The sequence below is a fragment of the Thermothelomyces thermophilus genome, chromosome 1, assembly GCF_000226095.1.
Source record: "Thermothelomyces thermophilus ATCC 42464 chromosome 1, complete sequence".
NCBI classification, from domain to species: domain Eukaryota; kingdom Fungi; phylum Ascomycota; class Sordariomycetes; order Sordariales; family Chaetomiaceae; genus Thermothelomyces; species Thermothelomyces thermophilus.
In genome coordinates this window covers 9,052,860-9,078,915 of record NC_016472.1, presented here as the reverse complement: position 1 = coordinate 9,078,915, position 26,056 = coordinate 9,052,860, and the positions used below count along the sequence as shown (strand labels likewise).

General features: G+C 57.9%; 11 protein-coding genes across 11 annotated transcripts; 6 read left to right on the top strand and 5 right to left on the bottom strand.

The window, feature by feature from the left end:
• Window positions 1-917: 917 nt before the first annotated feature.
• MYCTH_2299077 (uncharacterized protein) lies at window positions 918-3,605 on the bottom strand. Its single transcript, XM_003660546.1, has one exon. It carries the CDS (start codon window positions 3,348-3,350, stop codon window positions 963-965), a length of 2,388 nt encoding a protein of 795 aa, XP_003660594.1. The 5' UTR covers window positions 3,351-3,605; the 3' UTR covers window positions 918-962.
• Window positions 3,606-3,964: 359 nt separating this feature from the next.
• Window positions 3,965-8,018, top strand: MYCTH_2116084 (uncharacterized protein; the record flags this gene model as incomplete). The annotated part of the gene is made up of 6 exons (XM_003660545.1): window positions 3,965-3,985; window positions 4,344-4,669; window positions 6,588-7,022; window positions 7,068-7,378; window positions 7,643-7,913; window positions 7,958-8,018. The coding sequence occupies 6 exons, from the start codon at window positions 3,965-3,967 to the stop codon at window positions 8,016-8,018; spliced, it is 1,425 nt and encodes a 474-aa protein (XP_003660593.1).
• A 9-nt stretch (window positions 8,019-8,027) lies between these two features.
• Window positions 8,028-9,079, top strand: MYCTH_2124283 (uncharacterized protein; the record flags this gene model as incomplete). Its single annotated transcript, XM_003660544.1, has 4 exons — window positions 8,028-8,186; window positions 8,592-8,738; window positions 8,822-8,904; window positions 8,962-9,079. The coding sequence occupies 4 exons, from the start codon at window positions 8,028-8,030 to the stop codon at window positions 9,077-9,079; spliced, it is 507 nt and encodes a 168-aa protein (XP_003660592.1).
• A 1,784-nt stretch (window positions 9,080-10,863) lies between these two features.
• On the top strand, window positions 10,864-12,299 carry MYCTH_2142488 (uncharacterized protein). Its single transcript, XM_003660543.1, has 5 exons — window positions 10,864-11,005; window positions 11,086-11,101; window positions 11,177-11,261; window positions 11,374-11,529; window positions 11,665-12,299. The coding sequence occupies exons 1-5, from the start codon at window positions 10,993-10,995 to the stop codon at window positions 11,797-11,799; spliced, it is 405 nt and encodes a 134-aa protein (XP_003660591.1). The 5' UTR covers window positions 10,864-10,992; the 3' UTR covers window positions 11,800-12,299.
• On the bottom strand, window positions 12,235-13,675 carry MYCTH_2314212 (uncharacterized protein). Its single transcript, XM_003660542.1, has 4 exons — window positions 13,486-13,675; window positions 13,333-13,359; window positions 13,110-13,174; window positions 12,235-12,948 (listed from the first exon to the last, which is right to left on the bottom strand). Exons 1-4 carry the CDS (start codon window positions 13,514-13,516, stop codon window positions 12,649-12,651), a joined length of 423 nt encoding a protein of 140 aa, XP_003660590.1. The 5' UTR covers window positions 13,517-13,675; the 3' UTR covers window positions 12,235-12,648.
• Window positions 13,676-14,345: 670 nt separating this feature from the next.
• Window positions 14,346-15,179, bottom strand: MYCTH_2299070 (uncharacterized protein). The gene is made up of 2 exons (XM_003660541.1): window positions 14,729-15,179; window positions 14,346-14,670 (listed from the first exon to the last, which is right to left on the bottom strand). The coding sequence occupies exons 1-2, from the start codon at window positions 14,932-14,934 to the stop codon at window positions 14,487-14,489; spliced, it is 390 nt and encodes a 129-aa protein (XP_003660589.1). The 5' UTR covers window positions 14,935-15,179; the 3' UTR covers window positions 14,346-14,486.
• On the bottom strand, window positions 15,180-16,172 carry MYCTH_2299068 (uncharacterized protein). The gene has a single exon (XM_003660540.1). It carries the CDS (start codon window positions 16,023-16,025, stop codon window positions 15,426-15,428), a length of 600 nt encoding a protein of 199 aa, XP_003660588.1. The 5' UTR covers window positions 16,026-16,172; the 3' UTR covers window positions 15,180-15,425.
• A 25-nt stretch (window positions 16,173-16,197) lies between these two features.
• On the top strand, window positions 16,198-16,971 carry MYCTH_2299067 (uncharacterized protein). Its single transcript, XM_003660539.1, has 5 exons — window positions 16,198-16,342; window positions 16,403-16,459; window positions 16,532-16,576; window positions 16,631-16,715; window positions 16,771-16,971. The coding sequence occupies exons 1-5, from the start codon at window positions 16,340-16,342 to the stop codon at window positions 16,797-16,799; spliced, it is 219 nt and encodes a 72-aa protein (XP_003660587.1). The 5' UTR covers window positions 16,198-16,339; the 3' UTR covers window positions 16,800-16,971.
• A 645-nt stretch (window positions 16,972-17,616) lies between these two features.
• On the top strand, window positions 17,617-18,081 carry MYCTH_2299066 (uncharacterized protein; the record flags this gene model as incomplete). Its single annotated transcript, XM_003660538.1, has 1 exon — window positions 17,617-18,081. Exon 1 carries the CDS (start codon window positions 17,671-17,673, stop codon window positions 18,076-18,078), a length of 408 nt encoding a protein of 135 aa, XP_003660586.1. The 5' UTR covers window positions 17,617-17,670.
• Window positions 18,082-19,056: 975 nt separating this feature from the next.
• On the top strand, window positions 19,057-22,246 carry MYCTH_2299064 (ARP5-like protein). Its single transcript, XM_003660537.1, has 4 exons — window positions 19,057-19,516; window positions 19,591-19,911; window positions 19,983-21,742; window positions 21,900-22,246. Exons 2-4 carry the CDS (start codon window positions 19,656-19,658, stop codon window positions 21,927-21,929), a joined length of 2,046 nt encoding a protein of 681 aa, XP_003660585.1. The 5' UTR covers window positions 19,057-19,516; window positions 19,591-19,655; the 3' UTR covers window positions 21,930-22,246.
• A 583-nt stretch (window positions 22,247-22,829) lies between these two features.
• Window positions 22,830-24,187, bottom strand: MYCTH_2299061 (uncharacterized protein). The gene is made up of 4 exons (XM_003660536.1): window positions 24,168-24,187; window positions 23,717-23,885; window positions 23,425-23,653; window positions 22,830-23,357 (listed from the first exon to the last, which is right to left on the bottom strand). Exons 3-4 carry the CDS (start codon window positions 23,554-23,556, stop codon window positions 22,896-22,898), a joined length of 594 nt encoding a protein of 197 aa, XP_003660584.1. The 5' UTR covers window positions 23,557-23,653; window positions 23,717-23,885; window positions 24,168-24,187; the 3' UTR covers window positions 22,830-22,895.
• Window positions 24,188-26,056: the final 1,869 nt, after the last annotated feature.

Sequence of the window (26,056 nt, the reverse complement as noted above, 5' to 3'; positions counted from 1 at the left end):
GGGTCGGGGTCGGTCCACGGAACGGCGTTCATGGGACGGAGGAGGGCCAAGGGGGTTGTTGAAACTCTTCTTTTGCTCGTTTCTGGTTTTTGCGGCCCCTCCATGGGCTTGCTGGCTTGTTCTTTAGCGGTCCGGTTTTCGGGGTTATTTTTGCTTCGTCTGGATTCACGGGAGGTGGAAGGGACGGACGGACGGACGGACGGATGGACGGCGACTGCGGCACGTTGGCGGAGGCTCCTTTTTTCAATTTTTTTCTTTTTCCTCCTTTCTTCTTCCTCTCTTCTGTTCTTTTTATCATACCACCATATCCCGTTTCCGCTTCCCCTCATCGGTTCTTGACTCGCTCTAGTTATTCTTCGCTCAACTGTGTTTTTTTTTTTTCCCTTGCGCAAATTTTTTTTTTTTGCTCGTTTTCTTACTCCGACACCACACCCCGCCGCCGCTTTCTGCGCGTTACTGCCCAATCTGGTCCTTGTTTGTTCCCCTGAATAGGAGAGGGATAGATCACATGCCTCATTTCATGGTTCACTGGGTGGGATAGGAGGGAGAGAGGTCTCGTTAAGGGAAGGATGCTGTGGTGAAGGTTGCCCTGGGTTGTCTGTACCTTACCCATAATAACCCTACTGGTTTGAAGAGGGGGGTTGGGCCAGATGAATGAAACACCGGACAACAAAGTTCGGCATTCCGTTTCTTTCCTTGCTTGTTTGGTACGTATGTGATTATGGGGTGGCCTTTAAGGGCTGGTTTTACTTTCTCTCAGTTGGGATAAAGGGGCATCATATCATCATGGGGCGTCATTGCCGTACAGAAGCAACATCACCTGGCGCTGTCGTAATCCTCTCGACTGCCTCCTTGTTTTCAACAGGAGGTTGAGAATGCCGCTTTTCGGGAGGGAAAACAAATCAAAACCGCACCTGTCTCCCTTCAGAGCTCTTGCTTTGTTTTGTTTAGGCTGCTCATCATCAAAACTTTCTAAACTGCTTCTCCCACTCCTCGAACCCGCGCAGCATGTCGGGGGTGATCTGCCTCTTTTGATTGCGGATGGCGCGCTCGAGGTCCGCCATCATGATGGCGGGCTCGCCGCCCTCTGCGGCGCGGTCGTAGGCGGCGACGCCGGCGGCGGCGCAGATGCCCTTGATCTCGGCGCCCGAGTAGCCCTCGGTCTCGAGGGCGAGGCGGTCGACGTCGACGTCCGGGTGCATCAGGCGGCGGGCGGCGACCTTTGCGAAGATGGCGCGGCGGGCGGCGCGGTCGGGGGGGCTGACGTAGATGAGCTCGTCGAAGCGGCCCGGGCGGAGCAGGGCCGGGTCCAGCGCCTGGGGCCGGTTGGTGGCGGCCAGCACGACGACGCCGTGCAGCGCTTCGAAGCCGTCCATCTCGTTGAGCAGCGTCGTGAGCACGTTGACGCCGCCGTGGCTGCCGCCGCCGGCCCGGCCAGAAGAAGAGGAAGGGGAGGAGGGGGAGGAGGAGTGGCCGAAGCCGCTGCGCTGGCTCGCGATGCTGTCGATCTCGTCAAAGAAGATCATGCTGGGGCTGACCTCGCGAGCGCGCTGGAACAGGCGGCGGACGGCGCGCTCCGACTCGCCCACGTACATGTTGAGCAGCTCGGCGCCCTTGACGGCGAAGAAGTTGAGGCCCGACTCGGTGGCCATGGCCTGGGCCGCCATGGTTTTGGAGCAGCCGGGCGGCCCGTAGAGGAGGAAGCCCTTGGGGGGCCGGTCGAAGTAGCGGGCCAGCGTCTCGGGCGGCTCGAGCGAGAGGCGCACGGCGCGCCGCAGCGAGACCTTGACCGTCTCTTGCCCGCCGATGTCGTCCCACCGGATGGGCGGCGGCTTGAGGTTGATGTCGTGCATTGCCGACGGCCGGACGAGGCGGAGCGCTTCGTGGTAATCGGAGGGGAGGTGGTAGACTGGCGCTGGCGCTGGCGCTGGCGTTGGTGCTGGCGAAGGTGCTGGCGAAGGTGCGGTTTCGGCGTCTGGATTCGCGTCCCCCTCCGAGAGAGGGGAAGTCGCAGAGTGGTTGGTGGCGGTCTCGGGTAATGGTGGTTTGGTCTCGGATGCGTGACGGATCCTCGCAATCAGGTCGGCCTCGTCAACGAGGCGGCAGAGGTCCTTGCCGTTGTAGGCGTGGGTCCGCTCGCTGAGATGGCGGAGGAGGTCCTCCTCCTGGTCGGGGGCGACGTCGAGGCCGAGGGAGGCGAGGATCTCCCTCCGGCCGTCGACGTCGGGCAGCGAGAGGTATATCTCGCTGGTCAGGCGGCGGGGTTCCTTCAGGTCCTCGGGCACGTCGGTGGTGTAGTCGAGACAGGTGGCCACGACGACCACCTTGGGCAGCTCCCCCTTGGCGGCGGCGTCTGCGGCCAGGGTGTCGAGGGCCTCGCACAGGGCGAGGATGACGGCGGCGCGGTTGCTGCGGTCCTTATCGATGAGGCGCTCGAGCTGGTCGATGAGGACGATGCTCGGCTGTTGCAGCCTTGCCCTCTGGAAGACCTCCTGGATCTCGGAGAGCTTGTCCTTGTACTGGATGCGGAAGACGGTGCCCCAGCCGGTGCTCGCGATGCTGTTGAGCAGCATCGTCTTGCCGGTGCCGTGGCCGCCGTGGATGACGATGCCGCGGTAGGCTGGCTTCTTCCGGAAGGGCGTGCGGGCGTCGAAGCAGCTGAGGATCTGGTTGAGCTGGCGGACCTGCGCGTCCAGCCCCCGGATGCCCGTCACCTCGAGCCTCCGCGCCGGGAGGGCGTCCGGCTGGCTGTTGTAGGAGGGCGCGGTAGTGGCGAGCCTGACGGTGGTCTTGTGGTCCAGGTAGCGGGCGTTGCCCGTTTTTCTCCCGTTCACGGTTGCCACGACAAAGGATCGCTCGGGCCCCCTGGCGAAGAGGTTCTTGAACACCAGACCGGCATACACGTGCTCCATCTGGGACAGGCGGCCGGCCAGCACAAACTCCCAACCGGGGATGTCCTCGGGGGCCAGGGGATCGGGGGCGGACCCATCGGGGCCAGGGGCCTGCTCGATGATGACCTCGTCGGCGTCGGGCAGGGGGCCGCCCAGCGAGGTGATTCGGACCTGCTCGCCCAGCTTGTAGCTGCAGGCATCCCGGAAGGCGTCGTACATCTGCGTGACCGACTTGTCCAGCTTCTCGGGCGCCTTCCAGAGCGTGGCCTCGCGGCGGACGGGGCGCTCGTCGGGCGAGACCCGTTCGATGCAGACGGCGCGGCCGCCATCCCTCGTGCCCGTCAGCTCGATGAGGGCCTCCTCGTTAACATAGACGCGCGATGGCTGCTTCTTCTGCAGCCGCTTGTCCGCGTCAGTGTTGACGTGCAACTTGCGGATGCGGAACTCGAGCGACTTCATTTGTGCTTCCGCTTTGGGGAGGCGTGATCTGGGCCCTGGCGCTCTCCCTGCGATCCCTGCGAGAGGCACTTATCCAACTGCTGTGGAAAGCCCGACCCGAAACCCGAACTCAGTCAGGGTTGGGAGAAGAAAAGAAAATCGAACAAAATCCGGGCACGGTGCTCGAATACTTTCTCCTCGGCTGGGCGAGATGCTCCCGGGAAAAGGGCCTGCAACGGACTGTGTGTAAAGTTCATTCAATCCACTCGTGCTCTGCACAAAACTTAAGTGCTACCATCTAGTAGTACGGTATTTGGCATCTGATTTTCAGAATCTGCCGCCGGAACAAGCCAAGAATCGGGCCCGAGTGGAGCCCTAGGTTAGCACGCTGCTCGCTATTTTGCAAGTAAATCGCCAAATGCCTTACACTAAGCACCCGCCCCACCACTCTTAGCTTGCTCGTTCTGAACCTGCTGTGGGAATCTGGGTCTGCCCGCCCGCCCGCCCGTGTAAGAGAGAGAGAGAGAGACGCGAAAGGTACTCTGCGGCTCGGTCATGGTATTTCCCGTCCGTAGCTAGCCCAAACAGATGCTCGCAAAGCGGCTACGGCTGCCGCAGTCTACTGCAGTCTGGCAATGTCGCTGCCACAGGAAACCGTCGGCGGCGCGCCACTATTCTCGGCGCAGCAGTAAAACTTCATCTTCTTCGTCCCCTCTGTCTTCATCACCGTCGTCATCATCTTCTTCTTCAGACCATCCTCAGCCTTCAAAGCCGTCTGCTTCTTCATCATCGGCATCGCTCTATGACAAACTATTTCCATCCAGACCCGGCCCCCCTACAACGGCGAAACATCCGAGGTCTTCTCGCCCGTCTGCGGGCGCTGCCCAATCATCACTCAGATCCAGCGATGAAGACGCGCTTCATCCTCCACGGCCCGGCCTAGGGGCGGGGGGGGACGACGGGCGAGAGGTTGACGTCTCCCACGTCGGCGACGAGCTTCGAGCCTGGCTCGAGGACGCCGGCGCCGCAGCTGCTGCTTCCGTTGCCCGAGGGCAGCGAGCCCGCGACAGGGCGGATGCGGAGTCGCGCGGCGAAAAGACGGTCCTCGTCCTGAGCTCCCTCTCCCGCTCGCTCGCCGAGTCCGACTTCTACCGCTGGGCGCCCCAGGGCCGGCACGTGGCCGGCTGGGCCGGCGGCATCTCCAAGGTCGTCCAGGCCGTCTCGGCCACCACCCGCGAGCCGCGGGGCCAGTACTTTCTCTTCTTCGACACCCGCAGCGCCGCCGAGGCCTGCGCCGCCCAGCTCGACCGCGTGTACGACCTCACCGAGGCGGCCGACCTGTCGCACCGGTCCGGCGGCACCACCGGGGCCGAGCCCCTCGGGAACGAAGCCTCGCCGCCACCATCACCACCACCACCACCCCCCCTGGAACTCCGCTCCCGTTCGCGCCTCATGCCCGCTACCGACCTCCTGAAACTCATTGCCCGCCTTTCGCCCCCTCAGCACCAGCAGCAACAACAACAACAACAACAACAACAGCAGCAGCAGCATAATCTCCCCACCCCGCAAAAGACCCTCATCCCCCACGGCCTAGCCACCCACCTGAGCACCCACCTCAACAGCAGCAGCAGCAACAACAACAACAACAAAAGCGCCCACGCCGACCGCGACGCTGCCGCCGCCGCCGCCCTCGTCGGTAGCAAGTGGAGCGTGCTGGTCCGCCTGTCGGGGAGCAAGGTGACGGTGGACGGGATGGCGCGGGCGATCGCGGCCGACGGCGCCGCGCGCAACCTCGCCTGGCGCCTGGTCGAGCCGCGGCCCGACGTGGCCCGCTGGCCGCGGCCCGTCCAGGCCCTGCGCGCCGGGAGCGGCAAGCTCGGCTTCGGCGGGGACGGGGACGGGGACGGGGAGGAGGTAGACGACGACGACGACGGGGAGGCAGACTTGGGTGGTTGGGATGTCGAGGATGAGGGGGAGGGCCGGCGGGCCTCTAGGTCGAGGAACCGGTGGTCTACCTCCTCCTCCTCCTCTCAGCAGCAGCAGTACGGGTACTCGCGGTTTGTGATTACGTTTGCGGATGCTGCGGAGGGCCGGCGGTTTGCGAGGGCGTGGCATCGGCGCGAGATGGTGGACGAGCGGACAGAGAGGGTCATGACTGTGAATGCCACTGCATTGTGGTAAATGTATCATAACACTTGTAATCTGGTGTGTTTGCAACCCAGGGAAGATTGGGCCAAAGACAAATCGAATAAACGGTTTGGGCGCACTGCGGCGTATCATCATGCCGTCGTAGCTTATGTTACCAACTGTGTGCCTTTGTGTCCCAATTACAACCAAAAAAGGTCAACCGAGCCGTATCCATGTTTATTGTATAGGTATCTCGCATAAATCAAAAAGGTATCACACAACAGCCCGTCAAGGCCGTCTTCTAGAATCACCAGACCTGATTAAAAAAAAAAAAAAAAAAAAAAAAACGCCCGCTCAGACAGAAAAAGGCAAACTACCAGAAAAGAATGGCTGTCCCTGACAGCAAAGATGTGCGCCACCCCCCGGACCTTGCCGAGGGGAGAGGCCTCAACGAGAGTCAGAATAGGAAAAGAAAAAAAGAAATATAATACCGGGATGAAACGAAAACCAGCTTCTGCCCACCCCAGATCACTCAGCAACATCCAACACACCCCTCTCGCTCCTTCGGTCGCCCGGCGCCCCGGGCCCGACCATGATGGGCATCACCTTCCCCTTGATAACCCCCACTGTCAGCTGATCCGGCTTCGACGAGGGCCCAGCCCCCTTCTTGTCCTTCGCACCGGGACTCACGCCGCCGCCGCCGCCTCCCGCCCGGACGAACGGCTTCAGCAACCGCCTCTGCTGTCTCGAGATGCTGATCTGCCGCGCAATCGAGATCTCCACGGCCGCCTTGAGGGCTGCGTCTTCCTCATCAACCGAAACGCGGGCGGTCCCCGTGCTGGTGGACGTAGCGAGCGTGTCGAGGGAGGTGCGGGAGACGATGGAGGACGAGGGGACCGAGGGAGACCGGGTATTGGGACGGGGTGGCGTAGTATTTTCTGATGGTTTAGCGGAGGAGGAGGAGGGGGAGGCAGCAGAGGTGGAAGAGGGAGGCGTGATGATCTCCCACTCGGGTTCGGGGAGGTTGGGTTTCAATGCGGGGCGGTAGGCGGGCGGAGAATAGGATTCAGTCTCGGTCGAGGACGTGGAGGAAGAGGAGGCGGCGCTATGCTGCGGGGAGTCGAGGACCAGGCTGGATCCATTGGGATGGAAGTGCAAGGTTGTTGCCGAGGGCGCCGTGATTCGTGGTTCGGATCGTGCCTGCTGGTTCCGTTGCGCCTGTTGCTGTTGCGCCTGCTGCTCTCGTAACCTTTCCACCCGGGCTGCGCGGGTTCGCTCATCCATGGTCCGGGGCGAGACAATGGTTACCGTCTTCTTTTCCTTCTTGGGCTGCTCCGGCAAAGGCTGTGGCGGTGACTCGAAGTTCGCCCTGGATGGCGATCGGAGGCAAGCTGGAGAAGTGTTGGAGCGAGTGAGACCACAAGGAGGGGCTAATGACGTTGTTGAGGCCATCCCTGCTGCCGTGGTAGCGATCACCACCGATTGCCGGTTTGGCGTCTGGGGGAAGAGTGAGAATGCAGGTGATTTCACCGGCTGGGGCGAGGTCGCTCTACGCGGCCTTGTTTTGTAATCCTGTTCTTGGTGCTCTATCCTGTCGCTGATGGTTTTAAGTTTCTCGAGCGTAGCTTGGCGCCGTTCCAACAAGGAGGATTTGCTCTCGCCAGAATTCAATACGCCGCTGAACATGACACTGTACCGCTCCAGCCTGATGTCGGGGATTTCAACGTTGAGCAACCCCGTGCAGCTCGCCGAGGCCGAAGAGGCGGACTCCGAGACGGCCGGCGCCTTTGATGGCGTGGCGTTAGCGTCCGTCCCTGGCTCCGCCGTCGACTTGATGATGATGGGCTTGTGTTTCGGTGTCTTTTTGCTGGCGACTGTGTTGCTTCGGACCGGGGCGGGGGCTGCCTTGGACCCAGTTGCCGGTGAAGGCGATGCGCCGCGGTCCGCCTCGGCAGAACTCACGGTCTTGGACGATTCCGCATGCTTTCGACCGCCAAAGAGAGAGGTGAAGAGCCTCCGTTTCTGCGTCTTCGACCTCTGAATCGTGGGTTCCGGCGTCTGCGCTGATGGAGGCGGATGGCCATGACTAGATTGAACCGACGGGGGCGAATGGTCATGGCTCGTTTGGACCGACGTCTGCGTCTGCGGCTGCCACCACCCAGGCTGTGGGCTCACGGGAAACGAAGCCGAGTCCTGGGTCGGACTCCCCAGCGCCATCCCAATCGGAATCTCCCCAGACCTTGCAGATGGATGTAGGCTGCTCCCCGTGCCCATGCCCGTTCTCGTCAGAGCGATGTCGTCCTTGGAAATCCGCTTGTCCCAGCCGGGCTTCACGTCAGTGGATTTGTTGGAAGTTGGCCCCGAAGATGTGCTGGGTCGGGCCAGCATTCTGAACGGCGCTGTGTTGGCGAAGACAGCGATGGCTCTTGATGGCGGTGGAGGTAGAGGTCGATCGAGGTACGGATTCCTCCCGCCGGGAAACGCAACGGGGGTTAAGCCAGCGTTTTGAGGCGGGTGCCTGCCCCGTCTGCTTGTGTCTCGTGGACGCAGGGTAAGACTTGACACACGACCATGTCCTTGGTCCAGGGTCGCCGTGGCTTCTGGACCGTGCCCCCTGTGTTGAAATGGACCACTTGGATGCTTAACATCCGCATCCCCATCCCCATCCGCCGCACCCCCGTCCGCCGCACTCGCCGAACCTGTCCCTGTCCCGGTCCCCGCCCAGAACAGGTTGGATTGACTAACCACTTCCAACATGGCGCCCGTTGGGACAAACGCAAAAGCTAGTGTATAACTATCCACAGGCCGGGATTGCCAGGGGTCCTGCTGTCCGTCGGCTGTTCCACACCGATCGTGCGGGAATGGCCCCTGGCCTTTGGAGATGATGATTTTTTGAGAGATCCAATTGGCCAAAAAAATGAGAACAGGAGCTGCCCTCTAGGAACAGTTTAAAAGAAAACGGTTTACAAGACAGTAGTCATCGCAAACCGCAAGAAAGCGAGAAACGAGGCACGAGCCTTGCTCGCGGCGAACACAAGTGAAGAAAGGACCTCGGAGTGGCCCTGTGGTTGGCAGAAAACGGGACATTTACCACTTACATATGCCGTCCGACCGATCCTCTCTCTCGACAAACAGTTTCTGCAAAAAGAGCCTAAAAAGGCCTTCGACGACACGTTCTTTGTGCTCCCTGGCAGCAGTGTCGGTCTGAGATGGACGGCGGTTATTCTGAACGAGGTTGATCGCCAGCAGGGAGTCTCGTCTCCTGTGCACACTCGTGTACGGGTGAGTGACCGAAGCGCAACACATTTCCTACCCGTGTTCCCGCCCCTCACCCCCCTGGTCGGTCGAACGATCGAGGGGTGCAGCAAAACCTGTGCGGGGATGCCCCCGGGTTCCCGGGGCGGTTGTTTTGCAAGGCTGTCTCAGAACCCAAAAAGCCTCCCCCTCAGTCGTTGCGATGCTGACCACCCGATGCTGACCACCCGATGCTGACCACCCGATGCAGAACGGAGAGGTGCGCCGCCGATCGGGAAGCGACATGTCTGCTAATAGGCTCAGTTGCATCGCTCGCCTCGGTCATTTCCGAGATTTGCCCTGAATGGACAGAGCTGGTTGCGATGTGAACGGAAAGTAGTGTAGTTACTGCCTTCCAATTCTGCCCAGGTTAGGTACAGTACATACCTTGGGTGTTCCCTCCCCCCGTTTCCACACGAAACACAGCACCCCCTTTATTGCGAGGTGTCCCTTCCAAAACGGGGAGGCTTGCAAGCTTGGCCTTTTCCTCCTCTGCCTCTTGTGCTCATATGGTCCTTACTTATTGAGCACATTATACACGCACGGCGCAACTCGAATGTTAGGAATCGTTTGATCAAACTACTTGGGGGGCCTGGTTCCAGGGGCAGCTGCGCTCGCTAGCGAGGCATACTGTACGCAGCATGTACGGATGTCTAGACCGCTTTTGGTGATCTGGCAAAATGCCAAGCTTTGGAATGTCCCGTAGCCCTATCATGATCGGTCGCTGGCTGGTGCAACAGCGCGGCAATCCTCACTGTCGCTCTGCGACGCTGTCGAGATTGAAGGACCCGGGGGGGATAGTTAGTGTAGAACAGGCGGAACTTACCTCCATGTTCAAGGATTACCAGTACCCAAACCGCCAGCTGTCTGGTTTCGGAATGCCCTGTCCAATGACCCATGCCTCCGAACAAGCCAAGAGGGGCGGGAGATTTTGCTTGCCACTTTCAGCATGTGGCCTGCCTTCCGTTTTTGTTGTTCCCTTGTCTGATGTCGTTGACCATGAAGCGGGTGCCAAGCATCATCCGAACGTCGGCACGTTGGAACCGAGCAAGGTGGCAAGGGTCCAGCCGGGAAGGCGTGTCTCAGACACATGCACATTCCCACAAACACCAGGCGTCGGGGATGGCCCTGTAGTGTAATCCGCAGAATTCGGCTTGTGGATGCTCGTATGAGAAGTTAAATTGATCGGCCAAGCAATGGTAAACGCCGACCTTATAGGGAGGGAGCCCCTGGGCAGATGAAGCTGGACAGATGTGAAATGAAGCGCTCGGGCACGCTCGGTAATTCCTTCCACCCGCTTGAACCGGTTGAAGGTTTCGAGCGGAGCCTTAAGGGACCATCTCGAGCCCGTGTAGCCATCGATCGAACTGCTCGAGTGGGCCCGACCAGTTCGCCCGATCTGATGAGTGAAATTGGTACACTACACAGTACTTGCGGTTTGTTTCAAGATCGAGTCACGACATCAAGTTGCGATGTGCTTATCCTCGCTAAAACTTGCCCATCCTCGGGTTGACGTATCGGCAATGCCGAGGAAGCTTGTTGCTGCGTGGAGTACATACAGTGTAGTATGAACGCTTTAAGAAGTCGGAAATCGTTCTTTGAACTCGACCCAACGTACCCTAATATTGACGCGTTCAAATTTGAAGAGTAGTGTAAACAAAGGGTTCGGTTGTCGGGGCATTGCCGAACGGTTGTTGCGAGCATGCTCTTGGACTTTAAATACCGTGTTGCTCAACAAAGCTCGAAGCAGTGATTGCTCGAGTGCATGACGGGAGTAGTATTTCTACAGCGTGATGTAACCAACAACAGTTCGCATCCGCGCATCACATCTTTTCGATGAGCGAGTGCATGTCAAATGCCGCCAATAAAGCCATTTGCGGTTGCTCCCGCTCTTTGGGAGTCGGATCACCGCGAGTTCTCGCAAACTGACGGTGAAAAAAAAAAAAAAAAAAAATTGCGGACTTCGAGCGAGTTGGCGGTCTGGAAGTGGAGCAGCTAGCTTACATAATGACTACATTGGGCGCGGGCTGGCATGGAGCTGAACCCCACTCTCTTCGAGGTGATGGAATCTGCCCAAGCTGGCGGGGTATGAGGAGGTCGAAAGTCCATCAAGCCGAGTTGTCTGTCCACCGACAACTTTCCTGCAACACCATCAAAAGCTACCCTTCGTCTCCGTTCCTTCTCCTCCAAATACCCGCGATACTCTCAGAACTTTCAGATAACAAAGCCGCCGCAGCCCACCATGTCTTGGCAAGGTATGAGCTCTTGTCACGACTTGACAACCCCACTTGTGGTTTGGATCTTGACTGGGAGCTAACACCGAGCTTCTCAACAGCCTACGTTGACTCGAGGTACGGCATCGAACCGCTCCCCGAACGTGGTATTTTTTGCAAGATCGTGTACGAGTGACTGACTCTCCGACCAAGCCTGGTTGGCTCCGGCCACATCGACAAGGCTTGCATCGTCAGCGCTGCCGGCGACAGCACCTGGGCCGCGACCCCGGGGTTCGCGGTAAGCCGCTCCCATCACACCGCCAACCCTGGACATCTCCACCCCTTGACGCACCGGATTAAAAACGCTTTAAAAGACAAGTCGAGCACGGCCTAACACGTTTCTGTTGCAGGTTGGCGCCGACGAGCTCAAGAATATCGTCGCCATCCTGGACGAGGCAGACAAGGGTGGCCCAGCGGTAACCAAGGCGTTCTCGGACGGCATTCACGTCGCTGGCGAGCGCTACGTAGCCTTTAGAATCGAGGACAAGCACATTTACGGGCGCCAGGTGCGTATCCCCACACACCCGCTTCTCACCTCACCCCACCCCACCCCTCTCCCCTTTCCCGCGCGCTTGACGAAGCCTGCCCATATCTACCATGACGGGCCAGGTCAGCTAAGGCGTGTGACCGCGTGAATATAGGGCAGGACCGGTATCTGCATCGTCAAGACGAAACAGGCCATCCTCATTGGTCACTACGGCGAGAACGTCCAGGCCGGCAACGCGACACAGACGGTCGAGGCCCTCGGCGATTATCTCATCAACCAGGGCTACTAAACTACCCGCCTTTCCGTGCCCGAAGCGCGAGCCTTCGCTCGGATGGGGTTTCTAGGAAGGAAGGATGGATACCTGAACAAAATTGCACATCACGAGACCAGAACCAGCCGTTTGTTTCCAGCTTCAGCGACGATTTGGAGGAGGAGATGCTGTCAGTACATAATAGACTCATACAACAGAAGACAGGGAGGTGGGCACCCTGCGGACGAGGAATTCTCGATTTGATGACGCGCAGGTTTGCTTCGTGTAGCCTAGCTGGGCCCGGCCCGAGGCCCAGGGGCTTCGAGTCCCGCGTTTCTGCAGATGGAACATGCCCCCCTTGAGCCTGTGCTGGAAAGCGCGTCTTACGTGTCTTTGACTCGTCCATCCCCGAGAGTATTTGTGTAAGGATGTGGTCGACGCGTGATCTCTCTCAGTTTCTCCATTTCTTTCTTGTAGAGTACAGAGCTTTTGCCAGGAACCAGAACTCCCTCCTCATTAAAAAAATAGCATTATTGTAACGTCTCCCAGAACGCCGTCATCATGCTCCTTCCGACGAGGAACCGGCCAGTGACCCGTAAAGCATCATCCAAAATCTTCCCCTTTTTCCTCTCAGCTCCGGGCGGGGTTGCTCATCATCATCATCACCCTTCGCCTCCGGGGATCCCTAAACGCGAGCACGTCTTCTGCCGCCCTCGTGTTACATATATGGTTATTATATCCCGCCCAGGCATCAAAAGGACAGCGACAGCAACCGCCTTTGGTTGCCAGCTTATCGCATCTCCTCTTAGAACTGCTCAGCTCGCCCCCTCTTTTTTTTTTCCCCTTTTTCCCCGGCGCCTCCTCACACGTTCCTTCTATGCTTCTCCTTTAAACAGGCAGATCGGCGTTCCTGCGCTCGCCCAGTCCGATCCGGTCGACGGCCAGGCCGATGTAGGGCCCGACGACGGGCAGATTGCGGGCGAAGCCGGCGATGGTGCCCAGGAAGTCGCCAAACAGCACCATGATGCCGTACAGCTCGACCAGGAAGCCCGTCAGCGGCCATCGGAGCAGGATGAGGGCGAGCCCGCCGAAGAAGGCGGCGGTGCCCTTGAGCTTCTGCTTGCGCGCGAAGAAGAGGGCCGTCTTTTGCGGGCCGATGATGATGGTGAGCCCGATCAGGAAGAGGATCTGGACGACGAGAGCGAAACGAGCCGCGCCGCGCCGCGCGGGGCGGCCGAGCGGGAGCCAAAATGTTAGTCGGCGCGGATTATATAACTTTATGTAGATATATAGATATGGGCGTGAATGGGGGTTGTGGAAAGAAGGGGGTGGGGGGGGCGCAAACTAACGTTGCCCATTGCGAGCATGGCGCGGTCGAAGAAAAGGAGGACGCCTGCTACGAGGAAGAAGCCGCCTGTTTTCGTGGGGAAAAAAAAGGAAGGAAAAAGAGAGGCGGCGGTCAGCGTATGCTGCCTGGGCAGGAGGCAATCACAAAGGTCGAGGGGGAAAGAACGAGCGGCATCGGTCGAGGTCGCGCGCCGGAGAGGCTGAGGGGTTCGAGATCGCACATACCGCCGGAGCAAAAGGCGACTCCAATTTCTGCGCGAGGGCCGTGTTAGCTCTGCTCTTGCGGTTTTGGCTCGGTTTGCGCCGCCGGCGCTGGAGGTCAACTCCTCCCCGAGCGCGGCTGCAGGATAAGGGGTTTTAAGGAGTTAGGGGACGTACTTTGCGAATCTGATAACCACATGGTAGGCATTTTCGCTGGGCGGAGTATGGGGGCAATTCGGAAAAGAAGGTAGTATATTAGCAATTCGCGCAAATGAAGTGAAGCTCAAGAGACCGGCAGTGGTTCTTAGAGTCGCTCGAGATCGTTCTGTTTTATCTCTTTGTTGGTCTTGTTGCGCGGCGCGACTCGAAACGTGAAAAAGAGCTAACAAGTCGCCAAGGCGACAGACTGCCGATGGCTCCGGCAGGTACTGTACGGATTAGTGTTTAAGGTAACCTGGAACCTGGGAACCGCAGGCCTCTCTCTGATTGGGCAAAATGCAGCAACGTTGGGACCCTTTTCTGGCTGGTCTAAAAACGTTTTCTTGCTGCCAGAAATGAACTTCACAATGACCGGGTTGTCATCATTGTCAAAGCAATTGGGACATACACACCAGTCAAAACATGGCCTCTCCATGGATCTCATTCAAGGTGTATTCAATCATCAGTGATAATGAAAACACAAACGCATACTCGTGGCAGGGGCTCTGATGCGGTATTGGAGTTGGCTCTGCGCGCCCGAGAATGCAGCAAAGGTAGGGCTCAGTTCTCTTTTTTCAATTTCTAGGTACTCTTTACAATACTCTCAACTTGCCGCGACGGCTCCAGCGAACGCTGGAGCAACTGAGTTTGGTTTCTCCGTCCTTTCTCGGTGATCTGTCGAACATCAAAGGCACATAAGAACCCGGTCACGATTAAGCCGGGGCGTCGACTGTCATCTTGCTGTCGAGAGGTAGCGAGTGCATAGTCGGGGCCTGACTTTGTTGGTCGTACACAATTACAATACGTGGTTATCTTGCAGTGTGAATCCTCTTCCGTAGCCGTGATGACCCATGGTGTTCCCCCCTCTAGCTCACTCCAATCGCCAACACCGCGCTTCCGATACCGTCATCCCGCTGACATCCCTTCCGGCACATCCTTCATCTTCAGTCCTTTGCGCAAGAGCCTTCGCCATCCCGTCGTCAGCCCGTCGCGTGTCGAAGGTACTCCCAGATGGGCAGCGGCGGCCAGCCGAAGATGCTCGAGCCCGTGACAACTAGGGCAGCGAGGACCGACGTGAGACTTGCATACCAATACACCGATGCCTTTTCCTTCCCCAGCAAGAACTCGTTGACACTCGTCAGAAACCGCCTCCAGTGTGGTTTTCTGCAGCCGACGGCTTGTTAGCGCCCGACCCTGAAATTGCGGGGTGCGGCAACCTTACGGCGCGTGCTTTTCGTGGTTGCCGGGTACGGGTGGGACGGGGTAGTTGGTCGGCAACAGAGGGACGTCTGTTCGAGTGCTTGGACTAGGGGTGACGATCCCCGACGAGAGGAACGATGTGTGACGCGCAAAATCCTGCGTCTGGGGAGGGGTTGGGGTTTCTGGGGCGGGCTGCCGGGTCGGGGTCCCAGAGGGCGAGGAATCCATTGTTGAGTCACCGGATTCAACGCCTGGACGTCGCCGTTGCGTTTTGTTCTGTCCGCTCAGCGTCCAGCGAGGGAACCGGACTGCTAATGATTACTCTCAATGGGTATAATGTGAGATATCGTGGGAAATAAAATTGCGGGTTTCCCTCGCTAAAGACTGCTAGTCGAGAGCATGACCGCGGAATTGCTCATCCGGTGGCTGAGTGCGCACAACGGTGTCATAATGTACCGGCAGGAGCCTGCAGTAAACGATAACATGAGGCAGAGCACGGCCGGCAAGGTAGTCGCGAGCCCGGGCCATAGGGCGAGAGCGAATCGTCAGCTTCGGTGACAGGATCCTGTCGGTGGACATGACTTCGAGGGAAGGTGCAGCGCGTCAAACTGTTACCGCCCCAGATTCCGGCGTCTGCCGATGGTGCAATCTAGAATTTTCACGAAATGGCAGCAGCAACCCTTCCCGATGGCCGGCGTCCGCATTCCGTCCTTTCCTTTTTACTTGAGAACCGTGTGGGCGCCTCTTGCCTCCAAGAACTGCTCGCCAACGCCCTGGGGGAGACTTCTAATCATGGCAAACACCTCCTTATTATGATACCGCATCCTCGTCTTGGGGTCCATGTACGGTGCCGGCAGGCCGGTCACGTCGCAGTAGTGCTTCAAGGGCGCGAGGCTCGGCGCGCTCTCGATGTTGGTGTAGGTTGCCGTGGGCGCCGAGGACGCGCCGTTTGGCTGCTGGGAGGACGCGGACAGCGCCTTTTCGAGGACAAGCTTGGACAGGCTGCGTGACGCCTGGGCGAGGTTCGGCGGGTTGGTCGAGCCGGTGGCGGAGGGGACGGCCGGGGTCGAGGTGCCGCTCGTCGAGAGCCCGTCGTTATCCTGCGACGGAGTCACTGCGCCGCTGTTCTCCCGCGGTGTCGCGTTGACCGAGGCTTCCTTGCGCGACGCGTCGCCCAGGATGGCCTTGACGTTCTTGTTGCGGCGCTGGTTGGGGCGCCAGTGCGGGTTGCGGAACGTCTTGTGGATGGAGTGAATGTCGAGCTGCTCGATGAGCGCCTGATGCGCCGCCTGCGCGGCTTGCGCTTCTGGGTTCGACATTGCGGGAGGCTAAGAAGGGGATGTGATGCGTATTCCGGTTGGGTAGGTGGCGGGGAGAGAAAGAGAGAGAATTGAGCATGGAAAGCTGTTGGAGAGAGGTGGCAGGGAGGCAGCTTCAGGCGACCCGGTTCTGCCAAGCTTGACCGCTTCTAGATGAAGTGCGACAGAAACCGTACTTCGCACTGTTTCGATGGTTCTTGGTGGTCAGTGATCGAATGTGGGGGTGGGTCTGCCGCACCTCGTCAAGTAAACAACAAAAGCGCAAGAGAGCCCAGCAACCAGATCACTTCAACCCTTGATACTCGTTAATCACAATGGTAAGTGTCACTTTTAGAAGAATATGGGTTCAGAAACAATTTTATAACTTTTCTAAACAGGAAAGCCCACACGAGCATCAGCAGAACCTGCTTCTGTCACGCATCATCACCAACGTGGTCCGTGATCTTCATCCAGGGGGGCGGCTGTGCTCTTGAGCCCGTTGTACTTACTTGTTTTCTGAACAACAGGAAAAGCTTAATGAATCCATTGTTGTGATGAACAAGGCCCTTCAGGTATGTTTAGTTCTTTTTTTGGGTCCAAGGCATTCTGACTAACGAGTCTTTAAGGAGATCAACATTCAGAATATGAACATTGAGCTGGTGGCCCAGATGTTCAAAAACTATCAGTCCAACGTGCTATTTCACCTCGAAGGTGAGTATGACAGTGGTCAACTGAGGGAATTCTCACTAATGAGAGGAAATTTCAGCCACGGACAACTTAAAAGATCCAGCATGAACACGTGTGTGCCCGTTTGCGTTTCTGGTGATTCACTGGTTAAGTAAGGAGAACGAGGCTTCCATGATCCGGCATGTGGCCATACCTAAAACAGATTCTGGCGCCAAATTCACGTCTTCTGTCGTATATGCGTTTCTTATCTCAAATTGCCGTGTATTGGCTACCTAAGCCAGGCTGATTCCCATCGACGGAGTGCGGGGCTTTGCCGAAGTCTTTGCTGTTACCAAGCCACGGGCCGATGACCAGCGTACTAAGCGAGTCTTTGGCATTGTCCAAGCCATGGTTCAAGCCGTTTCCCAAGCTGAGCCCGTTGCCGTTGTTGGTTTGAGAGACAAAGTGTTAAGATGAGCTGGGAGGTTTGGGAGTATCTGATTCAATTTCAGCTTCGAGGGAGTAGGGTACCTTCTATAATGATTTCTGCTGGCTGCTCATGCCGTTTGTCTCTGCATCAACAGGAGCAATGGCCCCGACTTGGCGGCCACATCTCAGTGCGTTTTGACAAGCCTTCAGTGGTGCATGTGTTGACGACCAGGCAGCAATGCAGGGTAGTCAACATTACCTCTCATGAACTGTATACATGTTATAAGTACTGTACAGTTACCCCTCCCCGTTTGCTCGCTAAACGTGTATATTACAAAGGCATCGCCAGTACTTACAAGAACCCGTACAGATTGTCTATTAACCTAAGTCCCTATCAGTAGGTACCTAGTATATCCCCTGTCAGGCTCTTCCTCAAGTGGGAAGGTTCAGCTACTTCTTCGTCGACCTCCTCGTCCCCGAATTTTCAGACTGCTATCAGCGAGAACGAAGGGTTGGTGTTAAGCTTCTTTGGCATTTTAACATTGATTACTCGAAACCGAGCGCCTCTGGAATGGTGAGCGCCTCGTTGACGTCGAGTCCAACCTTGAGAGAAATCGGGTGGTTATCTCATCCTGGTAAAAAGGGAGGCGGTAAAGCCTCGTCCCTCTACATCTTCCTGCATTGCGTGGTCAATCGTGACAGTTCGTTCCTCTACACCGTCTCTCACACAATGATCGATCCCGGGGATCGGCTCTGGGCAGGATCCGGCGCGTTGCTCACGGGCGGGCCGTATACCTGGCAGTTCACCGACTTCGATGAGAGAAAGACCTTCTCGGTCACAACATATGCAAACCCGTTTCCCGTCGAAGACGTCGAGGGAACCGAGGAAATCTGTCTGGCCAAGCTCCAGAAGCACATCGACCAACTGGGCGATGGTGTCTTCGGTCTTCGCTTCTTAGACCCGGATGGCCCCGTTTGACTCGGTTGTCCTTGACCCCGTCAGCGGAGGAGTTGTTGGGTTCACTTCGCAATACGTCCGCGGCGGCACCCTCCTGGACAACAACGCCACCACGAGGCCCTTCCAGCTCCGGTGGTTTCCGCCAACTCATCTCGGTAGTCGACGACCTCAACTTCCGGTACGGGGTGACGCATCAAGACATCGCGGCACGGAACCTGGTGATCAACGAGAAGGATAACCTCCGCATTTTCGACTTCAACTATGCCGTCATGATCGGGAAGGACTACACACCACACCACAACGACATCAAGGGCGTCATCTTCACCCTCTACGAGATCATCACGCTGGACGAGCATTTCCGCGAAGTCCCGCATGAGGAGCAGGACGTGGAACCAGTGTTGAAGATGAGTTGGGAGAAGCACCCCGACGTCACCGGGACGGAGACGCGACGTATCCCGTTTGTGCTGCGGAAAGAGATGGTGGCCTTGGGGCAGGAGTATTGGAACTGGGAAAGACCCGCGCGAGCTACAACTTGGCCGAAGCTCTTGCCAAACAGAAAACAGGCCAAGGCGATACCAAACCGGGGGATTCTTGAATGAGCGGACGACGAGAAAACTGCTCGAAGTTACCTTGCCTTTTACTTCATTTTCTTTTTACCTGGTTGATAGGCATAGTCGCAAATCTGAATACCATAAATGGGCAGCAGTGGACGGCAATGTGCTGCGTTGAAGGACGGAGTAACTAATCCATACGGATTACAGTACACTAACTCATCAGCTCACCAATTACTGGCCCGGATCACCAGCTCCCGCGCGACCAATTGTCTGTCTTACACAGCTAATATGAGGTACGTACTGTAATCCGTACAGTACATACACTACATACACGCGCCGTACCTTAGCCATTTACAAGCATGCCAAATGTTCCACACAGTAAACCTACGTCGACTTAACTCTTGGCCAAGCCGCAGGACGCGATCCTAGTGTATTTCCGTACGTAGTAAGCTTCCAAGTCCCAGTGCACACCAACGGCAAGCTCGAGAGCGGCGACTCTCGCGCAGTGCCTGACGTTTCACTTCTACCCACGCGACCGCGAGCAATCCCCGAGCTAGACACCCATAATCGACATTGCGCAACATGCGACCATCGACGATCGCCATCTGAACCTCTCTCATTGAGACCTTTGCCCCAATCTCATTCCGAACCGAGCTGCTCCAAGCAGACGATTGCGATTGCGATTGCGATTGCGATTGCGATTCCAGAGATCGATTGAGCCATGGCGCCCTCCGCAACGGGGGATTCGGTCAGCAGCCGAAGGGAGGCTTGGAAGAACCTGCCCCCGCCGACATTGTATCCGGTCAAAGAAGCCAGGTTTGAGAAATACCTTCCGCCACAAATAGACGGCAGGGAACGCGCTCTGGCGCAGCCAGAAGGACAGGCTGCGATTGTCATTGACAATGGTGAGCAGCGCCCTTCAGTCTCGCAAGACTTCAAAGCCGAGCCTGACCTAACGCACGTTTCCCGCCGTGGATAGGCTCCTCAACTGTTCGCGCAGGCTGGTCGTTCGAGACCAAGCCTCGACTCGCAATACCCCCCATCATGTCCAAATACCGAGACCGCAAGGCGGGCAAGACCTTTTCCTTCGCCGGCCACGACTGCTACGCCGACACTGCCGCGCGAGGACACATCAGAAACGCCTTCGAGGCCGGCACGGGCATCGTGAGCAACTGGGACGTCATGGAGCACGTCCTCGACCACGTCTTCATCAAGCTCGGCATGAATGGTGTCGAGGGGGGCATCGACATGCCCATCGTCATGACGGAAGCCGTCGCCAATCTTCCATACTCGCGAAAGAGTGAGCCTAGATGATCCCTTCCCGGACCGGCTCCGAGTCGTGCCACTTGCTGACCCTGAAAAAAAAAAAAGCAATGAGCGAGATGCTATTTGAGTGCTACAACGCACCCAGCGTCGTCTACGGAATCGACTCGTTATTCTCATATCGCCACAACCAAGGCAGGACCGGCCTCGTGATCTCCTCATCATACAGCGCGACACATGTGATCCCTGTCTACAACCAAAAGCCCATGCTCAACCAGGCGATACGGCTCAACTGGGGCGGCTGGCACGCCGCCGAATATCTACAGAAGCTCGTCAGGCTCAAGTACTACACCGGGTTCCCCGGAAAGATCAACTCTTCACAGGCCGAACACATGGTTCGCGACTTCTGCTACGTATCACTAGACTACGACCAAGAACTGGCGCACTACTTGGACTGGACCGGGCTCGAGGACAGGGAGCGCATCATTCAATACCCTTATACGGAGGAGGTGGTTGTGCAAAAGACGGAAGAGGAGCTGGCCCGGATCGCCGAGAGGAAGAAGGAGAGCGGCCGGAGGCTCCAGGAGCAGGCCGCCAAGATGCGCCTCGAGAGGTTGATGAAGAAGGAGCAGGAGCTCGAATACTACAAGGACGTCCAGCGTCGGATCGCCGAGCAGACCAAGAAGGAGGCCAGGCGGCTGCTGGACGAGGCCGAGGTCAAGGACGAGGCCGCGCTGGAGCGGGTGATCCGAGATCTCGAGAAATCCATCAGGAAAGCGCGGACAAAGGACCTCGGCGAGCCGGAGGAGGAAGAAGCGCCCGACTTCAGCCTCCTCGACGTGCCCGACGACCAGCTCGACGAGGCCGGGCTGAAGCAGAAGCGCCAGCAGCGCCTCCTCAAGTCGAACCACGAAGCCCGGGCCCGCGCCAAGGCCGAGAAGGAGGCCGAGAAGGCCCGGATCGCCGAGGCGGCGAGGCTCGACGAGGAGCGCCGCGTCAGCGACCTCGAGGGCTGGCTCGAGGAGAAGCGCCAGGCGCGCCTCGCCAAGCTCGCCCAGATCAAGGAGCGCGAGCGGCTCAAGGCCGACCTCGGCAACCGCAAGTCGCTCGCCAGCCAGATCCGCATGAAGAACATTGCCAACCTGGCCTCGGACGCGCCGGCCGGCGCCTCGGGCGGGCGCAAGCGCCGCCGCGGGGGCGACGACGACGACTTCGGCGCCGACGACGCCGACTGGGGCGTGTACCGCAGCGTCGCCATCGGCGCCAACCGGGGCGACAGCGACGACGAGGACGGCGAGGGCGGCGACGAGGACCTCGAGGCCGCCGTGCGCGCCATCGAGGCCGACCTGCTCAAGTACGACAAGACGTTCGACTACGACCAGACGCTCGACGCGCAAAAGGACTGGTCCAAGTCGCTCCTGCACGCCTTCCGCTACGGGCCCCGCCCCTTCGACCCCTCCTCCCCGGCCGAGACGCACCGGCTGCACCTCAACGTCGAGCGCATCCGCGTCCCCGAGGTCCTCTTCCAGCCGGCCGCCATCGCCGGCGTCGACCAGGCCGGCATCGTCGAGATCGCCGGCGACATCCTCACCCAGCGCCTCCCCGCCATCGCCGGCCTCGACCGCGACCACTTCCTCCGCGACGTCTTCCTCACCGGCGGCAACACCCTCTTCGAGAACTTTGACGAGCGCCTCCGCCGCGGCCTCACCGCCCTCCTGCCCGCCGGCGCACCCCTCGTCATCCGCAGGGCCGCCGACGCCACCCTCGACGCCTGGAAGGGCGCCGCCGGCTGGGCCTGCACCGACGACGCCAAGAGGGCGAGGGTCACCAAGGAGGAGTGGCTCGAGAAGGGGCCCGAGTATTTCAAGGTTAGTTTTTTTTTTGGGTTGGGACTCGTTCCCTTCTTCTTCTTTTTCTTCTTCTTGCCTTCTCTCATGTTCTCTCTCTCTCTCTCTCTCTCTTTGCTTTGTTTCTTTCAAATCAATCGCACTGTGTATATGCTGACCGGTCTCGGCTTTGGTTTAGGAACATGATCTAGGGAACGCCTTTGCTTGAAGAAGAAACAACAAGCTACCTAGGCAGGAAGAATTGACGATGGTTGTCCGACGTTAGGCGTTGGGGGGGGATCCACGTCCCATGGGTTCTGCGGTGTGGTTCATAGTTCCGGTCGTAACTAGGTATGCACCTACCTACCAGACACTTCTAGTATAAACAGATGCACTTGGGAATACGGGGGAGTTTTTAAAAGGAATGGCTGGATTGGGAACGGTGAAAATGTTCGTCTGGCTTCGAGTGCTGCCACGTCTTCAATACAAGCCAACAAATACACCTTGCTGATGAATCTAAAAAATATTCCAACACCGTCGCGGTCTATAGTATGCTTTCCCGCTGGTTTCGTGAAGGAAGAGGGACACTTCTGGATCCATGCCCATTGCTAAACCCTCAAAGAGAGAGAAAGAGAGAGATCATTTTAGGTCTCGCCCAGGGTTGGGCTCTCTGATGAGCGACCCCAAGAGCCACAGTGCACGTTCCACACTACCAAACATGCAGGGCCCCAAAGGCGTAAGAAAGATACGGCCTCGAGCCGATACAAAGCACCCATATCGCGATCGTTCCAGCTCGGATTACCGGCCATCCGAAACCGCTATTGGCATGGACATACAACGAAACAGTGTTGCGCATTTCAACCTTCTCATCTGCCAAGACCTTGCACCAAAACAAACCGACGAGGATAGCCACCTAGAATACATCAAACACGTGCCAGGGAGCGCGGCAACGGGCACCTCCGGCCGCTACTCGTTCCGTTCCGCTAACGCAGTTATCAAACGCCCAAGACGACACAAAATAACAAAAGATGAAAAAAAAGGGAGGTGGAGTGAGGCGACGTAGCTCCGGCGGACTGATTTTTTGGCATCGGCGAGCCGTCGAAGAACAACGCCCCGTGCAAGCCGTCGGGAAAAGAGAGGGTCGCGTATAACGGGCGACCGTTCACTGCGGTGGCCATCCTAGAGAGCACATGTCCTACATGGTGGCGGCGGGCAACCCGTCCGGTCCGCTGTCGGCCTGTAGCTGCCGCGTGATTTCCTCGGCCGTCCTGTCGTCTTCGCTACGGACCGGCGGTGGGTAAGGGTCCCGGTCACCGAGATGCTCGCTCCTAGTTAGGCCAGCGACAGCCTGCGCAGCTACTTCGACCTGGTTGGCACCCGCGGCAGCCGGAGCAGCCGTCGCCGCGGGCTGGGGAACCTCGGGGCTGACGTGGGGCGGTTGCGTCTGAGCGTTGGGGTGTGCAAGGTTGAGTCCGGGCGGCGGCTGGGGGTACTCGCCCTGGGTGTCTAGTAGTCTGGACTGCAGGCGGAGGACATATTCTCGCAGCGCATAGTTTTCGGCCTGGACCGCCTTGAATGTGTTTTCCATTTCGCCATACTCCCGAACCTGCTGCTCGAGCTTTTTGATGTATCCTTCTTTCCGTTGGCGGAATGCCCTCTGCATTATCGCATTGCTTCGTCAGCATTTTTTATGTAAGTATAGGGGGTTTTTGTTTTTTACCGACCTGGGCGGCACGGTTTTGTGCAGCACGCTTAGACTGGGACAACTCCCGCTTGGCTTTCCTCCCATCGGTAGGGGTCTCTCCGGTCTCTGTTGGCCCCACGGCTGGGGCGACAGCCACAGGCTGGCCAGGCATAGGTACCGCTTGGTTGGCATGCGGCACTCCAGCGGCTTGCGGGATCATGTTGGGGATGGGAGGAGCGTAGACTGGAGTTGTCGGTGGTGGCTCGTGGCTAGATCGCAGTTCAGGGTGAATGTGAGCCTCTCCTTGTGGAAGTTGTTGTTGATGGTTGTACCCGTGCGGTAGTGTAGGTGGACCAGGTTCGCTCTTGGCCCCGGCCCCCTCGGATGCCGGTTGTAAGTGGCTGGCAAAGTTAGGATGTGGTGGCGCGTAAACAGAGTGTTCCACCGTAGGAGCGGAAGCTGCTGGTACGGCCGCCGCAGGTTGCTCGCGAGCACTTAACTCTGAACCGGAAGGCCAGTCAGCATGGCAACGACTGTGAGGTAATCAATAAATAAATTGATATGCCCGAAATGGTGGAGGCAGTGGTGGTGGCGGTGGTGGGGGAAGAGGAAGGGAAAGTGGGGGAGGGTGTAAAATTAGAGACGGGGCACTGTCGCCCTTAGGTAATTGTGAAGTGGTAATTGAGAGCAAGACCTGGCTTGCAGCTCAGAGCCCAGAACGGCAGGGGCTGAGATTCAAGGGAGTTTGGATGCAAAGGAGGAAAGAAGAGGCGGAAACCATGCAGCTGGATGGGTCTCTGGGGGACCGGGGTTGGACAGATTATAAATCCATCGACTTCCTAACATAGTTCTCGGAGTCTTGGACAACGGCACCGCTCAGACCCCTTCGCGAAAAAAAGGAATAGTCGAATTGCTGATATCACTTGAGAGCCCATTGTTCCGGTATAGGTCTGATTGAGGAGGGAAGGCCTATGACAGGAGCAATGGGGGAAGGAAACAACGGGCGCTGGCAGTTGTTCCCATCTCGGGGCGACTTACAGCAATGCCGCGACGTGGTGCGCGAGACCTAATCGGTAAACGCGGGGAATTAGGTAAGGAAGACGTCGGGCGGGGCCAGGGATGGGACGCAGCTGTTCTTGTACCCAGCACTTGCCAGGCTCATGCGTTCGCGGTGCCGTGGATGGACGGAGAAAAGAGCGGGTCCGACTTCGCGTATGACGACCCGGGTTGACGGAGAGCCCGGGTTCTTGGGGGAAGAACGTCAAAACAGGGACGGGCAAGCCGCATGTATTGTTTTGTACAGTGTATTTATTCTGTACACAGGCGGGAATGAGGAGGAATGCGTGATGACAGAAGTACAGGAGATTGGTATCGCCATAAGAGGAATGCAAAAGAGAAAAGGGGGGAGAGAAAGGAAAGAAAATAGCGCGGCGAATGCCTTGGGTTGAGGAAAAGCATTAAGGTGGACGAGATGATGGCTGAGTGAGGTGATGGAGGGTCCGTCCAGATCGGTTACCCAGAGGACCGCTCGCAGCCTACTGAAGTCTCCCGCCCTTTTGGTCGCTGCAGAGATCGCCCATTCGCTCTCGTCTGTACCCGTTATAGTGCCGCGGCAATAACTGCCCGGGCAGGCAGCAGCGAGAGAAGCATGATCACAATATGTCTCCCTCGAGTCCTCTGGTGATGGCCTCGTTGCGCGCGCGATACTTCGACGAGCGCCATGGATGGTCACCAGCGATGGGGGTAAAAGTGGTGCCAAGAGGGAAAAGCGTAGCCGTGCAGACCGCATCGACCGGGGGCTTGCAAGGATCGAAAATGGAAAATTGACCACTTACCAGTGCTGGCGTTGTTGGTCGACATGGTGTTAATAAACCACTTGTCCTGACTCAGCAACGCGAACCAGTCGCAAACGTCGAGATATCGAAGAGAGGCTTGGCTGACAATTATGTAAGGAAACGTGGGGTCGGCCCTTCTTTATGATGCTCTAAGCCTGCATCGAGGTCACCAGGCTTGTACCGAGTGAGTTATGTCAGCACCGCTTTCCGAGATTATCCCATCGGAATCGAGTTGGGTCGGCCACGCAACCTTGTTCGGGTAAAAAAAACTGACGACTGAGATAATCTGAGTGGCTGGCTTCAGGCACAAAGCAACGGGACGCTTTCTTTTACGGTTCGCTCCGGCAGTGCTCTACCGCTCCGTATTCGCGCTGTTCTCGGGTCTTGCGAGACTGATCAATCGTGTGTGGACTCCGGCCCTTACGATTAACCGCATATGTACGGAGTACGGTTGTGGTCCTACGGTCTGCGACCCTGGTACTCGAGAGGTGCAGAAGGCGACGGAGTGGCGACGGAGTGGCGACCGAGATATAGCTGAAATAGTAATCGGAAAGCCCCAATCAGCCGCCTTGTCCAGAAAGGCTCACTGAGACCCCGGTCGACAGGTGGTTGGAATGTCAAAACGATATGCTTTGTCAGCAATCGAAATCGCGATGGAGTTGCTCTCGGGCGTTTGTCTCGGGGTGGGACTGAGGATCTTGTCGGGGTTATGGGCTTGGCGTAAGCGCCCAGTTTTTCCGAGCGCCGAAAGTGGCACGTGCGGTCTGGGTGCAGTCCTCTGCCCGCTCACTCAGCAGAAGATTGCGCAAGGTTTGGGGGTTCGCTTGATTAATGGAT

Coding starts and splice junctions, on each gene's coding strand:
- MYCTH_2299070 (XM_003660541.1), bottom strand. CDS start 14,934: ATGGATTCCTCGCCCTCTGGGACCCCGACCCGGCAGCCCGCCCCAGAA. Junction 14,671..14,728: donor AACCACGAAAAGCACGCGCC/GTAAGGTTGCCG, acceptor CGTCGGCTGCAG/AAAACCACACTGGAGGCGGT.
- MYCTH_2299061 (XM_003660536.1), bottom strand. CDS start 23,556: ATGCCTGGCCAGCCTGTGGCTGTCGCCCCAGCCGTGGGGCCAACAGAG. Junction 23,358..23,424: donor CACAAAACCGTGCCGCCCAG/GTCGGTAAAAAA, acceptor GCGATAATGCAG/AGGGCATTCCGCCAACGGAA.
- MYCTH_2299064 (XM_003660537.1), top strand. CDS start 19,656: ATGTCCAAATACCGAGACCGCAAGGCGGGCAAGACCTTTTCCTTCGCC. Junction 19,912..19,982: donor TCTTCCATACTCGCGAAAGA/GTGAGCCTAGAT, acceptor AAAAAAAAAAAG/CAATGAGCGAGATGCTATTT. Junction 21,743..21,899: donor AGGGGCCCGAGTATTTCAAG/GTTAGTTTTTTT, acceptor GCTTTGGTTTAG/GAACATGATCTAGGGAACGC.
- MYCTH_2299067 (XM_003660539.1), top strand. Junction 16,460..16,531: donor CACGCATCATCACCAACGTG/GTCCGTGATCTT, acceptor TCTGAACAACAG/GAAAAGCTTAATGAATCCAT. Junction 16,577..16,630: donor TGATGAACAAGGCCCTTCAG/GTATGTTTAGTT, acceptor CGAGTCTTTAAG/GAGATCAACATTCAGAATAT.
- MYCTH_2299077 (XM_003660546.1), bottom strand. CDS start 3,350: ATGAAGTCGCTCGAGTTCCGCATCCGCAAGTTGCACGTCAACACTGAC.
- MYCTH_2299068 (XM_003660540.1), bottom strand. CDS start 16,025: ATGTCGAACCCAGAAGCGCAAGCCGCGCAGGCGGCGCATCAGGCGCTC.
- MYCTH_2142488 (XM_003660543.1), top strand. Junction 11,262..11,373: donor CCGCGACCCCGGGGTTCGCG/GTAAGCCGCTCC, acceptor TTTCTGTTGCAG/GTTGGCGCCGACGAGCTCAA. Junction 11,530..11,664: donor AGCACATTTACGGGCGCCAG/GTGCGTATCCCC, acceptor GCGTGAATATAG/GGCAGGACCGGTATCTGCAT.
- MYCTH_2314212 (XM_003660542.1), bottom strand. CDS start 13,516: ATGCCTACCATGTGGTTATCAGATTCGCAAA. Junction 13,360..13,485: donor GTGGTTATCAGATTCGCAAA/GTACGTCCCCTA, acceptor GCCCTCGCGCAG/AAATTGGAGTCGCCTTTTGC. Junction 12,949..13,109: donor CCATGCTCGCAATGGGCAAC/GTTAGTTTGCGC, acceptor CTCGTCGTCCAG/ATCCTCTTCCTGATCGGGCT.